The sequence below is a fragment of the Grampus griseus genome (assembly GCF_964374135.1).
Source record: "Grampus griseus genome assembly, chromosome: 4".
Classification (NCBI taxonomy): domain Eukaryota; kingdom Metazoa; phylum Chordata; class Mammalia; order Artiodactyla; family Delphinidae; genus Grampus; species Grampus griseus.
This window is the reverse complement of record NC_138997.1, coordinates 41,569,822-41,582,948: the sequence shown is the minus strand read 5'-3', so window position 1 is coordinate 41,582,948 and position 13,127 is coordinate 41,569,822. Positions and strand designations below refer to the sequence as shown.

Sequence of the window (13,127 nt, the reverse complement as noted above, 5' to 3'; positions counted from 1 at the left end):
GAATTTGTCTTACCAATTTAAGATAGCCCTCAGCATCTAGAATTAAGTTTTCTGGTTTCAGGTCTCTGTAGATAATACCTAGTCGATGCAGGTAATCAAATGCTTCTGTCACACAAGCAACGCAGAACTTGGAGGTGGGTTCATCAAAGCTGCCTCTGCAATGAAATCATTTTCCCTCTTAATACTCTAGACACACATCCTTGTTCTAGATTCTAGGTGTCAATTATTATACAGTAAATTTATGCAATATAAACGTTTTGTATGGCATTAGCACTAAAAAATACTTCATGCTGCCAATGAATTAGACCACTGATTATAAAGAAATTTAGGGGGATACTTGATGCAAACAAGAACCACTTCACTAAAATTAAAGTGTCTACATCCAAACAATTGTTTCTGGCAATCATATATGAACATATAAAATGGAAAGACAAGAAAATAAAACTTTTCAAAGACATCTCTGGCAAACTCTGGGGAAAATGCAACTATTTCAATGGAGCGCTTGAACCACACTTCTCCATTTGATTGCTTGACTAAAAATGACTCAAGTGACTATTTTCATTTCCTGTTTGTATAGCTTGTAACAATAACCTATGTAGAAACGGGGTCATAACTCTTTCCTATTTAGTGCACCTTGATGATATTAGAGTTGCCCTGTGTCAGCACTGTGTGTAGGTTTACATACTGAATTATTGAAATGTGGTGGTGATTTGCTGCATGGTATAATAGAAGGCTGTGGCTTTGGAACGAGAGAAACTGGTTTTGACTCCTTCTTCTTCCACTAACTGCATCCTTAGGCAAGTTGTTCTGCTGTTCTGAGCCTCAGATTCGTATCTGTAAAATGGGTTTACTACTGACTTAACAAGGCTGCTTTATGGATCAGGTAAAGTGCCTAACACTAGAGTAGGAACTCCCACCTCTAAACAGATTTATATTTTCTAAAAAGATTTGCGTATGGAAGCAAAGATGGAAGACGCAAATGCTTCTGCAGGTATCATGCAAGTTTCCTCAACCCTTCCAGGTTTCCCGCATTCATATCCATCCAACAATATGTTCCCAGTACAACACATGAATCTCTACTCAGATGCTCAAAAGTCTCTTATTACCTAGGTCGGTGATTCTTGACCATGAATGAACATTAGAATTGCCTGAAAGGCAGTTAAAAGTCATTTTCTGGACCCATTGCAACTGAACCAAATCAAAGCCTTTGGCATTAGGGCCCAGCATTTTTACTTTGTAAAAGCTACCCATGAGACTCTGACGTGAAGCCAGGGCTGAGAATCACTAAGCCAGGGAATGCTGTCTAAATGTTTGGCCTGGCATTAACCTCCACAGCCTAATGCAAAGCCACCTTCCCATCTCCTTTTCTGCTGCCCTTGTCCTCTATTCAAATTCTGCTCTTACTCAGCAAGTTAAGACACTTAATCCTATCCTAATGTTCCTGCGGTTTACCTTCCTCTCTGCCTTTCCAAATTTTGTCTTTAGAGTTTAGCTCAAGTCCTTCCTTGACCATCACATTTTTCTATCTTTCCTCTTCTCCAAGCTCACTATCCACAACACTCATTGGACATTTCGTTACAAACTGCCAACTTCTTTGTCATATTTAGTTTTCACGTTAAATAATGAAATGTTTTAGAATTGCACATTACATTATCTCCCAAAACAAAATCTAAACTCAGTGGAGGAAAACGTTATACTTTGAGGGGTTAGAACAGTTTACTTTGTTTAGAAAACTCCCACACTGTCTCCTATGGAGCCTTATACATAGGTGGAGCTTAGTAAATACCTGTGGTTTTGATTGTGTGGAAATCACCCCTTTTGTAAAATGGAATCTTTGCAGACATTTCACTCTGCCTTTCAGTCCGGGCTTCCCCACGCTCCACCCCTTTCATCATCTCTCTTCTCAAGATTCGGAATCAGTAACATCTGGGTTTATACTTACTCTGCCTCATACTAACCATGTGACATGGATGGTTCACACTCTAAGCCTGGGCTTCTTTAATCCCTAATATGAGAATGACAATAACTGCTTTACAGGGTGCCTATTACATGATTATAATGTTAGCTAAGAAAATATCACTACTACTACTTTTTTATCAAGTGATAATACGTTCTTAGACTCATTTCTTAATAACTTTCTTCATGCCTCTTTAAATGATCATGAACATAGCATCCTTTAGATGACACAGGAGGAGACAAAAGTTATTGTTTATTTCTTTTTCATTACCTGTCTCTTAATATACTCCATAGCTCCCCACCTAAGCAGGCCTCCAGAAGCATGTATACATACTTATTGTCCTTGAAAGTGCGATATAATCTGTGAAGATAAAGAAAAGCACAGTTATTATTAGAAACCCAGTTTTAAAATGTCTTCCAAGTTGCTTAAGAGCATCATCAATAAAACTTTGGGGGCTTCCCTGGTGGCGCAGTGGTTGAGAGTCCACCTGCCGATGCAGGGGACACGGGTTCGTGCCCCGGCCCAGGAAGATCCCACATGCTGCGGAGCAGCTGGGCCCGTGAGCCATGGCCGCTGAGCCTGTGCGTCCGGAGCCTGTGCTCCGCAACGGGAGAGGCCAAAACAGTGAGAGGCCCGCGTACCGAAAAAAAAAAAAAAAAAAAAAAGCATAGATGCTACTCATTATAGAGGCACTTTACATCACCCAGAAATCTCTAAAGCTACACTCCAGGAGCATTAAGACAGGTAGGAAAAAATATGCCTTAACTGGCCTACACCACTAACCCATGAATTCACAAGAGAGCCATGGCCTAGAATAATACATTTCTCTTGCAAACTCTGGTGATAGCTAAAGAAAGCAGTAACTGTAAAGGCGGTGGATCTTCTGGCACCCAGGCACTGTTAGGACCAGCTCCTCAACAACCTAAATACGTCCAGATGCCACTTCTTGTCGAAATTCAACAGCAGCACGTCCCCTGAAGGGTTCTGAATGAATTCTTGCTTCCCAAATTCTGCATTGGGTCTGAGTTAAATAAGCAGTTCAAATTATTGCCACAATAATTTTATATTCACACACACACATACAAACACACACATACACCCTACACGCTTTCCTGAGATTTATCCAAGAATAAAAAAATCTGGACTCTTGACTTCAGATCTCAAACTTCTAACATTTTATGTATCATCGCTGTGACTGGGCTGGAGAATTCAGAGCGAGGCCTTCTCTTCCTCCTCTGTCCTCTTGCATGGAAACACTCAAAAGGAGAGCCTAAGATGCTAAGTTCTGGGAGCGAGATGCTCGCTTACTTCACGATAAAGGGGGAGCACAGCTCTTCCAGGATCCTCTTTTCTGCGTAGACATGCTCCTGCTGTTTCGTGTCAACTATGTGCTTTTTCCTTATACACTTCATTGCAAAAGCAACATTCTCATTTTTTACCTTAACCTAGGGAAGAAGAGAACAAGCCCTCAAAATGAACTTACTAGGAAAGATTTGCAATATCTACGTAAAACATGTTAACTAATGAGAGTTCGAATTCTTTCACATTTAAATAGCATGTAAGCTTTTAACCACTTATCCCTCCGGGAACTGAATTTTATCCAGGTGTACACACTTCCTTTTCACTGTAATTTCCAAAAGAGTTCACATATCTGGAACATGGCTCTAGAATGCTTGTATTGAAACAAGAAAAATACTCTAGTTAGAAGATTGAATGTTTAGAAATCTCTTCAGTTTTGAGTATGTGACATGAAAAACTTTGGCCAGAATTGCCAAAAACTGTTTTTTCTTAATAGTCACTTCTTTGAGTTTCAAAACAAAACATATTAAATCAAGATTCATATCTGCACGATCCAATATAATAGCCACTAGTCACATAAGGTTAATTTTAAATTGATTAAAATTAAAAATTCAGTTCCTCAGTTGCGTGATCCGAAAGCTCTCCAGCCACAAATAGCCAGTGGCTACCCTACTGGACACACAGATACTGAACATTTCCATCAGCGCAGAAAGCTCTGTTGGAGACCATGCTCTAGATGGACAAACAGGATTTTCCCTTAAAAGGAAATTTTTAAAATTTAATAAGCATTCAGATAGACTTTTAAAACTCCTTTAGCAGACTATATTTGACAAGTAATGAAACTGTGCGGAAATGGTTGCACCCCACATTTTGCTCACAGTTGCCATTAGTGCTGCCTATGACTTTTAAATCAATGGTGGAATTATTGTTTCAATTATTATTATCTAACTATATAAAAAGGAAACCTCAGCATTGTTAATTCAATCCTTTTGCCAAGATTTTGATGAAAAATACAGCAGATGGATCTCTCCCTTATCTCTCCATATGGCAGAAGAAACACTACAAATACTCTTTGGCCTATTAAGAAATCGTTTCTTCCCCCCTTACCCAAGAATTGACTGGGTGTAAAGTTTACTACCCAGAGTCTCCTGGCAGCATTTCAGATCTGCTCACACCCAGGCCACCCATCAGATGGAAGTGTCAGCATAGTTCCCAAGGTTAATGTACAGCAAATTGTTACAAATCTGCTGGGCAAAGAAGGGCTTGGTAATTGCCAAGGGTTCAGAGCCATCTCTACCCAGTAAGGTCACAGATCTCCATTCTACTGTTTCCTCAGAGCACTTGATCTGACAGCACCGCTCTGCTACTCTTTGGAAGCTGATTATAAAGCTCAGAGAGGTGGTGATATGGAAGATGCAGCCGAAATCAGGCCATAAGTTCCCAGCTGTCCTGACCAGCACTACAGAAGGCTGCTCTTCAAATATCTCCTTGCATTCAGCTTTTTTTTTTGATAGAAAATTTGGCAACCCAAAAATAGAATAATGAAAGTCAAATACAGACATGGCAGGGGAGTTGTTTAAGAAATGGAGCTATGATATTAAAGATTTCATTTCTATGACACTTTCACTGGACACATTCTTCTTTGCTTTAGCATACAGTTAATGCATCGTGAACGTATGTATACATACATTTTGCTGTTAGGAAACGCATTTTATGTTTTGTAGCCTTTGGGTATGGTTACTGGTACATTCTCCAATAACTAACTGCCCTCGAGAAAAAAAAAATCACAAAAGGATGTGATGTAAGAGGCTTGAAATCGCAGCTATATTATAAGTTACTAGCACAGACCTGCTATTACACAACATAAAGAGTGAAAAGTGTACTTTCTCAATTTCTGTTCAAAGCAATGTTTAGATAGCAATAACAATGCATATATTCCTCTGACATACACTGGAATACAAAACAAAAAATAGTCAAAAGGCTTCTCTCAGATGCTTGAAACGTAAACCCCTTACAAGCTCAACTCTTCCGAACCCACCAACGCCCAGTGTTGCGATAATCTCAAGGTTCTGGAATGGGGATGATGAGGAAAATCTGGCCACTTTCTCCTTCAGCTGAATCATCTCCAAAGAGAGTGCTTTGGACAGCTTCCAGCTAGACATGGATCTCCTGTAGGAGATAAGAGAAACTTTACATACGCTCCCTTGGGCAAGCAGGGGTCACAGCACACATAAATTCCACCCTTACAACAGTCTTATTTCTGCCAGTAATTACTGCCCATAGTTACCATAGAGCTTATCTCAACTCTTATAGGGTCAGATTCAGTTACATCTGGGGAGAAAAACAATAGACTATACAAATAAAAAACAGATATACTCACACACAATAAAAAATAGACAAAAGTCAAACTGAATCAATGAGAGGTAAAAACAGGTGAATTGTGTGGTATTTGAAATACATCTCAATAAAGCTGTTTAAAAAACAAAGAATCAGTGAGAGCAAATAAAAACCAGAAAAGAGAGCCACTTCCTTTGTTGCACACACAGGAGGATTCCACACTGAGAATCTTTGCCATATTTTGCTACTTTTGTCAGATCTTGAAGATTTCTCTGGCTGAACCAGAATAACTGCTTTGTGAAACATGAAAAATACAGTTCATATTTTATGTCTAAGTATTGTTACTTGGAAATACTCAATTCTCTTTTAATTAGAGTTTACTGTTCTGGGTTACGTATTTATAAATTGTTCTCGCTACAAAAGGCCTTTGGCATAAAAACTGCAAGTATACTCCCTGCAAGAAAAAAAAGCAAAAACAAACTTATGCAGTCCTGACTGAATGCTCTAATTTAACTCAAAGGTCAGTCTTCTAGAACTCTTGACTCTTCAATTGTAATGGTACTATCTGGTGAATATATGCTTAAGTATTCATTCTACAAAATGTTTTAGCAAAGGATTTTCAAATAATTTTAATTTTACAAAGTATTGTTTCTATTAAACAAAAAACCATTTTCATCAGTATTACTACATTTAGAAACCAACACACAACGCCATGGGCAACAGCTCCCTTATATTTTGAAATAACCCAGACTCTAGCCCTAGCTCTTTACCTGGAATCAGAATGAATGGGCTACGCTATGCCTTGGTATTCCTGTTTGATTTCCATGGGCAAGAGAGCCTTCCTTTCTGAATTAATGTCCTTTTGAACTAAGTCACCAGTCAATGTAAAGAATCCCTTTCCCAAGGTTTTCTATCAGGAAATTTCTTCCTAACATTACTACCCATCACTGAAAATAAGAAACTATTTATTGACTAAAATAATAGCCATACTATTATTATCCTGGTAGAGGATACCAGGCAAATGGTATCCTCTTTGTGGAAGAACAATTTAAAAGAACTCCCCCAAATTTTCTAATTGGAACACACTAAAAGTTACGCCACAGCAAACCACACCCTTCAGTCCCCTTCTTTATCAACTGCCACATCCGGCTTAGGAAAATATTCCTCCACTTACTTCGCATGTCTTTTTTCATCATCACGATTCAGGTTTGCCACATACCCTTCAAGGTATTTTTGGAGTTCTTCAAAAGTCCCGACTGTTTGGTTGAATGTTCTAAATGAATAAAATAAGATAAAATAAAAAGCTCAGCGCTGAGAGTTACCATTGCAACTTGTCATTCTTCTTAAGCTCATAAAAGACTATTTGTATGGTTATTCACAGCTTTGCAAATTGTTTTTCAATAATTTATGTTACATTAAAATTGCTGTCACATGTAGAATAGTTATTGGAAGCTATATAATTGATCTTTTGAGTTTCTGAAAGCAAAGAGGCTATCAATGAGAAGAGACACCATTTCTGTAATCTTCCCCCTTGTGGTTCAGGTTTACCAATATTGTTCTTTTTTTTTTTTTTTAAAGAAGACAGTGAAAAGGAAATAGGCTACATGATCTGTTTACTGAATCAACAGGTTACATGGGTTCCAGATTTTTCTAACTTTGCTTAACCAAATTAATTAAGCTATTTATTTTTAAAGTCAAGGATACAATTTATCTCTTCTTTGTCCATAGATAATACTACTCATTTCACATTCCTTCATAATTAAATCCAAATCGTTTACCTTAACTTAGTAGTTCCCTGTCTGAGGCTCAGCCAGCATCTTCCCGTTACCTCCCTCACCCTCACGGATCACAGGTTATGTGTCCCATCTAATCTGCCTGTCCCTGGTCCCTTATCTCTTGGAATTCTTACATAGGGCACTGCCCATGAGAAAAAAAGAATCCCCTTCCTCACCAAACAAACCTATTTTCTGGATTATCCTTCCAATCCTTCCCGCAGCCCACACTTGACAATCTACCTGGATTCGTGATTTTCAGGGTAGTTCTCTTCCCTACTACAAAACAGTATCCTTCTAGAAACCATGCTTTAATCACCTCAGTAAATCTTAAGCTCCTGGACATAAAGAAATGAAAGGAATGAAAATTTACCTCAAAACACCTAAAACTGAAACCAATAAGCCAGAATTCCCCTCATTAGTGTACTGTTGCCACTTACTGCCTGCCTAGCCCTCAAGACCTCTACCCACATTTAACTGACCACCAACCTACACTTACATTATTAAGTATACCTTATGCACTGTGCCAGGTATTTTCCATTTCCCCCTTCAGATCTACTAGGCACTCTTTTCTGCCCTGCTCTGTGGACCGTCCTTTGCTGACTGTACAGTAGTGAGAAACAAAAGAGTATTGCCATGCAATTTCAAATTCCCAATGGTTGAAATTTTCAAGTAAAAGGAAATACTTCTTGTACTTTGCTTTTTTTTTTTTTTTTGGTCTCTTTTAATTTTTTGTTTTTATTTATTTATTTTTTAACATCTTTATTGGAGTATAATTGCTTTACAATGTTGTGTTAGTTTCTGCTGTATAACAAAGTGAATCAGCTATAGGTATACATATATCCCCATATCCCCTCCCTCTTGCGTCTCCCTCCCACCCTCCCTATCCCACTGATTTTATTTATTCTACATGTCACCATTATCTTGCTTGCTATGAAACTAATTGAAGTATTGTTGTAAAGAAATTTGATTTTTTAAATGTGACACTGGTGTCACAGGTCTATAGAAATTCTCCACAAACTAAAGTTTAAACGGCTACAACATTCTAGCTGTAACATTCAAGTATGCATTTTTAAAATGATGAATTAGGAAAGAAGAAATAAAGAGCCATAGGCTTTCAGTCACTATATTTCATTGCAAGGATGGTGTCCTTTATTAAGCCAGCATCTGGATCGCTTCCCGTTATGCCAAGGACTATGTCAAATGCTGGCACAGCAACAGCAGCGAACAAAGTAAATGTTTCTGTCCTCATGAAGAAACAGAAGAGTGGGAAGACAGATGTTAAATAAAGCAATCAAATAAAGTGTGAACAATGATGTAAGGGTACTATGGGAGAATTATTACGGGATCTTAATCTAGCTTTATAAGTGATAGCTACAATGATCATATAATTTATCATTCAAACTGAATGTTTTCCAGAGTGAAGGGGAGTGCCAATCATAAACATGTTGGAATAACCAGAACTGTCCCAGGAAATCCAGGATGTAGGTCAACCCAGTCATACCTGATATTCAGTTTCTCTTATGCACAGAATAAATTCATGTAACTTTTAATGTCTCATTGTGTCTAACAGGACAGTACTCTTTATGTTATAAGAATCTCAACTATGCACATGTAAATTAAGCGTTTTAAAATTATAAACTTCCAAATAATTTATAAACTCTACAAAAACCATTGCATCCTTTACATGGATTATGAATCCATGAGATATTGTATAGATATTTGGTTATGTGATTATAATAAAGAAAAGGGGGAGGAGTTCTTCCTTTCTATCCTGTTTTTAGTCCTTGCATTTTGGAGCAATTTATAAGATTTTACCACACCGCTAATGCTATTTAGTGCATGCATATATTTTTAAGGAACTCATATACAAAACAATGCATTGTCAGGGCAATACCATATCAATATATTTTCCATTTGAGAGCTGCCACCAAAGATTACCTTCATCTGAACATGATTTGCACTTCCTAGCCCTATGCCTTTGTTTTTAAGGTTGATTTCACCTGGAGAGATTTCCACATTTCCTCTTTGCCTAGAAAACTCCTGTGAATTTTAAGCCCCATTTCCACACTTAAAAAATAAAGTAAAACTTTTCCCACTTCACAGTATTGTGATTGCTTCCCTTCTGAACACATGCTATGGAAGCCAAATGGCATGGTGGAAAGACTGCTGAAAGGCACTGGAAGACCTGGGCAGAAGCCCCTGTTCCATCACAGATGACACAGTTGGGGCAATTCTTTTTTTTTTTTTTTTTTTTTTGCGGTACGCGGGCCTCTCACTGTCATGGCCTCTCGGCTCCGGACGCACAGGCTCAGCGGCCATGGCTCACGGGCCCAGCCGCTCCGCGGCATGTGGGATCTTCCTGGACCGGGGCACGAACCCGTGTCCCCTGCATCGGCAGGCGGACTCTCAACCACTGCACCACCAGGGAAGCCCGGGGGCAATTCTTTAACTGACCTGGACTTACTTTTTTTTATCTGTAAGGGAAAGATTAAAGTAACTCAAAGTGATACTAAGAATTATTGTCCTATGTGTGGTGACGGATGCTAACTAGACTTATTGTAGTGACCATTTTGCAATGTATCCGTATATTGGATCATTATGTTGTACACCTGACACTAATATAATGTTATGTGTCAATTATACCTCAATTAAAAAATAATAAAGAAAGAAAGAATTGGTAACTTTTTAGGCATGTTATGTTATTGTGGTCATGTATTATAAATAATACTTAGCTTTTAGAGATGCTAGTAAAATTCATAGATGAAATAATTTTATGTTTGGAATTTGCTTATAAATAGTGTGTAGAAGGCAGGGTGAGGATGGCAAAGTGGTATAGAAGAGGCTTTAATTGATAATTCTTGAGCTTGCATGATGGGGTCCATAATATCATCCTATTTTTTAATATGTTTGAAATTTTCCATAATAAAAAGATTTTGTAAAATATTCCAAAGTTCTTTCCAGCTCTAAATCTCTATGATTCTATGTTCAATAAATGTTGTATTCAATTAGCAATCATCTACATACTCTTGTGATACCTATTGTCATTTTACTATTTTTTGTTAATATTTCATATGAGTATGCCCTATTTCTTTTGACTATACATGGCTTTTGTCAGACAATGGCCTAGTTTTGGTATATTTGAATTTCCTTTTTTATATCTAGATAGTCAATAAATATTCAACTGATTAATGAGAGATCCAAGGGGTCAGATTCAAATTTGATTTGAAGTGAGTTAAGGACACAAAATAAAATATTCTGAGAAATAACCTCAGACATTTAGAGATTAATATTGACACACATCTTCTGCAAATTACTACAAGCATTAAACTAAAACTTCTCTGGGAATACATCTAGCTAATGAACATTTTATATTTTGAGAGAGAGAGGTTTTTGACGGCTTAGAGCATTTTAGCAATAAATTATGAAATTGTTCACTACATTGTATGGGGAAAAATCCATGAGAGTACTAATAAGCTTATTTCTCTGTAAGATGCAGAATTTAAACCAGTCTATTGCTGATATTTATGTACAAACTCTGCACACAAAATATTTAGCCTGCCAGCATCTGCCACTGCCGCAGACAGATTCAGATCAGAAGGCCCAGTTCCTTCCCATGAATTTTAATCGAATGTACTCGCAGCTGAGGATTGGCCAGCGTTTCCAAGTGCTGATGAAAGGGAAGACAGATGGGCCCTTGTAGTAACAGAAGGCCAAGTCTTCAAAGGTGGCAGTAGCCTGCATTCTCCGACAACATCAGTATACTCACTCACGATCTATAACCAGGCATGCAACATCATTTTCTTCAGCAATAATGTTAGCTGATCTGACATCTTCACTGCAGATAAAAACAGGAAAGTCAATTTTCTAGTGAGAAATTAAACATCCATTTTTATTAGGGAAATCTGCTACTGGTATGAAACACCGTCACTTAAACCTTCCAAAGATTATGCTTTTTTTTAAAAAATCATAATTTATACTCTACCCCTTCCCAAAAAAAGGATTTGAAATGTGTCCTAATAAAGGGCATGCACACAAGGAATACAGAGGAGAAGAAGCTAAATGCACTAAGAATGTAAAGGAATCAGTGAGTGCAACTGTGCGTGGAATTTCATTCTGCGCTCTGTGTCAGCCCAAATAAGATAGCCCCACTCTGATCAAACAGGAATTGCTAATTAATAAGCAGCCAAAATTGAAATGAACCGATCAAAGAAATTTATAAGAAAAACATTGAAGTATTAACTTCTAACAAACCAGTTAGGAATAAAACCTGAAGAAAGTGTTTTTAGTGTCATATCACCCAGTGAATTAAAGAAATACTAAAATCTTTCATTTCATAGTCTAAGATGTACATTTTCCATTAAAATCTCTGAAATCAGAGCATGCCTTACAATCGACGATGAGTCATAGTGTAATTAATAGCACTGTCTTTCTTTCTCAGGGGTACATAATATAATAGTGCATCTCACAATAATCCCCTTAGATACAATGAATTATAGCATATGATCTAATGATGGCAAATTTAATTACCTAATGAATACCAATGGGTCAAGCACCAGGTAAAGTATTTCTTTAGAGACCTTTGTTTATGTTAGTTGTCTCCCTCTATTAGTTACAAACTAAAGACCCTGAAAAGAAGGTACATCCATATGGTACTCAGTGCTCTGAGATTTATTTAAGGTAACTTGGAGCAGCAATCATATTAAGACTGCTCTAAGCAACTTCATCAAAAACAGCATCACAAAAAGTATAGTTCTTTCATCTTCCTTTAGCGATGGGACAGGAAAACGCTGGCAGCCCATCTCTCATTCCAGAGAGGTCCCCCATACACATAGCTGGCATCCAGAAACCTTCTGACATAACCCACAGTCCCTCCCAAGTTTACAGGATCCTTGCTAGAAGACACTGGTGAAACCTTTCAGCTTGATATGCTTTTGAGTTGGGAGCTGGGTAGTTTACACTCAACTTGCATGTGTGTAGATATCTATATGATATGATCTTGGATATGGGTAAACTATTTGCTTTGTTAGTTCAAAAAAAAAGAGGTATGGCATCCTTTCACTTGACAGTGTCATGATTTTGACTAGGAATATTCTCTGCAAACAGTGCACAAGTATTAGATGTTTACAAATACACATCTGTTTCTTTCATAATAACTGTGTAAGTGCCACGGATTTATTTTTGCACATAAAATGCTGAAAGAACTCCTGGGACTATTTAATGGAAATACATGGAAAATACACAGAATATAAGGAACATTGAGCCACAGTCAGTGACCCTAAAAAGTGATAGCATAAAAATGTACAAAAATGTAAAAATATTTGTATCCAACTCTCCTCCTCATTGATTTTAGCTTTACATTTTAAATGCTTTGGGGAGTTGTGTCTTTATTAAATATAAATCCCCATGTTTCTCATGGGAAAACACTGTAATTGGCTGGTTGCAACATAGAGCACAAATTATTTCAGATCCAGCATAACCAGACAGCATATTTCCTTTCCAGAGCTATCTTGAGTCTATAGTGCATTTATAAATAATTTCTCTGCACTTTCAAACTTTAATAGTTTTGCTTGAAGGTATGAGAAAAATAATGTGTTAATGTTAAGAACAAATACATTGAAGTCTTGAATAATGGTATTACATGATTACATTACATGAACAAATTCATATTGTCACAAATAAGCAAACAAAAGAGGACAATTTCCCTGTTATTGAAACAAGTTCATTACCAGCTAGAAAATGGGAAATAAAAATTCAACTTG

General features: G+C 37.4%; 1 protein-coding gene across 2 annotated transcripts in view; it reads right to left on the bottom strand.

The window, feature by feature from the left end:
- The window catches only part of PRKG2 (protein kinase cGMP-dependent 2), a gene marked incomplete at both ends in the record, with an annotated part of 83,698 nt that overhangs the window by 29,751 nt on the left and 40,820 nt on the right, over nt 1–13,127 (bottom strand). Inside the window, 6 exons of one of the 2 annotated variants that reach the window (XM_082653185.1) lie at nt 14–155; nt 2,228–2,317; nt 3,266–3,402; nt 5,272–5,425; nt 6,768–6,866; nt 11,135–11,203. In XM_082653185.1, the coding sequence (XP_082509311.1) occupies nt 14–155; nt 2,228–2,317; nt 3,266–3,402; nt 5,272–5,425; nt 6,768–6,866; nt 11,135–11,203 (691 nt within the window). The remainder of the gene's footprint in view (nt 1–13; nt 156–2,227; nt 2,318–3,265; nt 3,403–5,271; nt 5,426–6,767; nt 6,867–11,134; nt 11,204–13,127) is intronic. The other variant, XM_082653184.1, reaches the window with a different exon arrangement.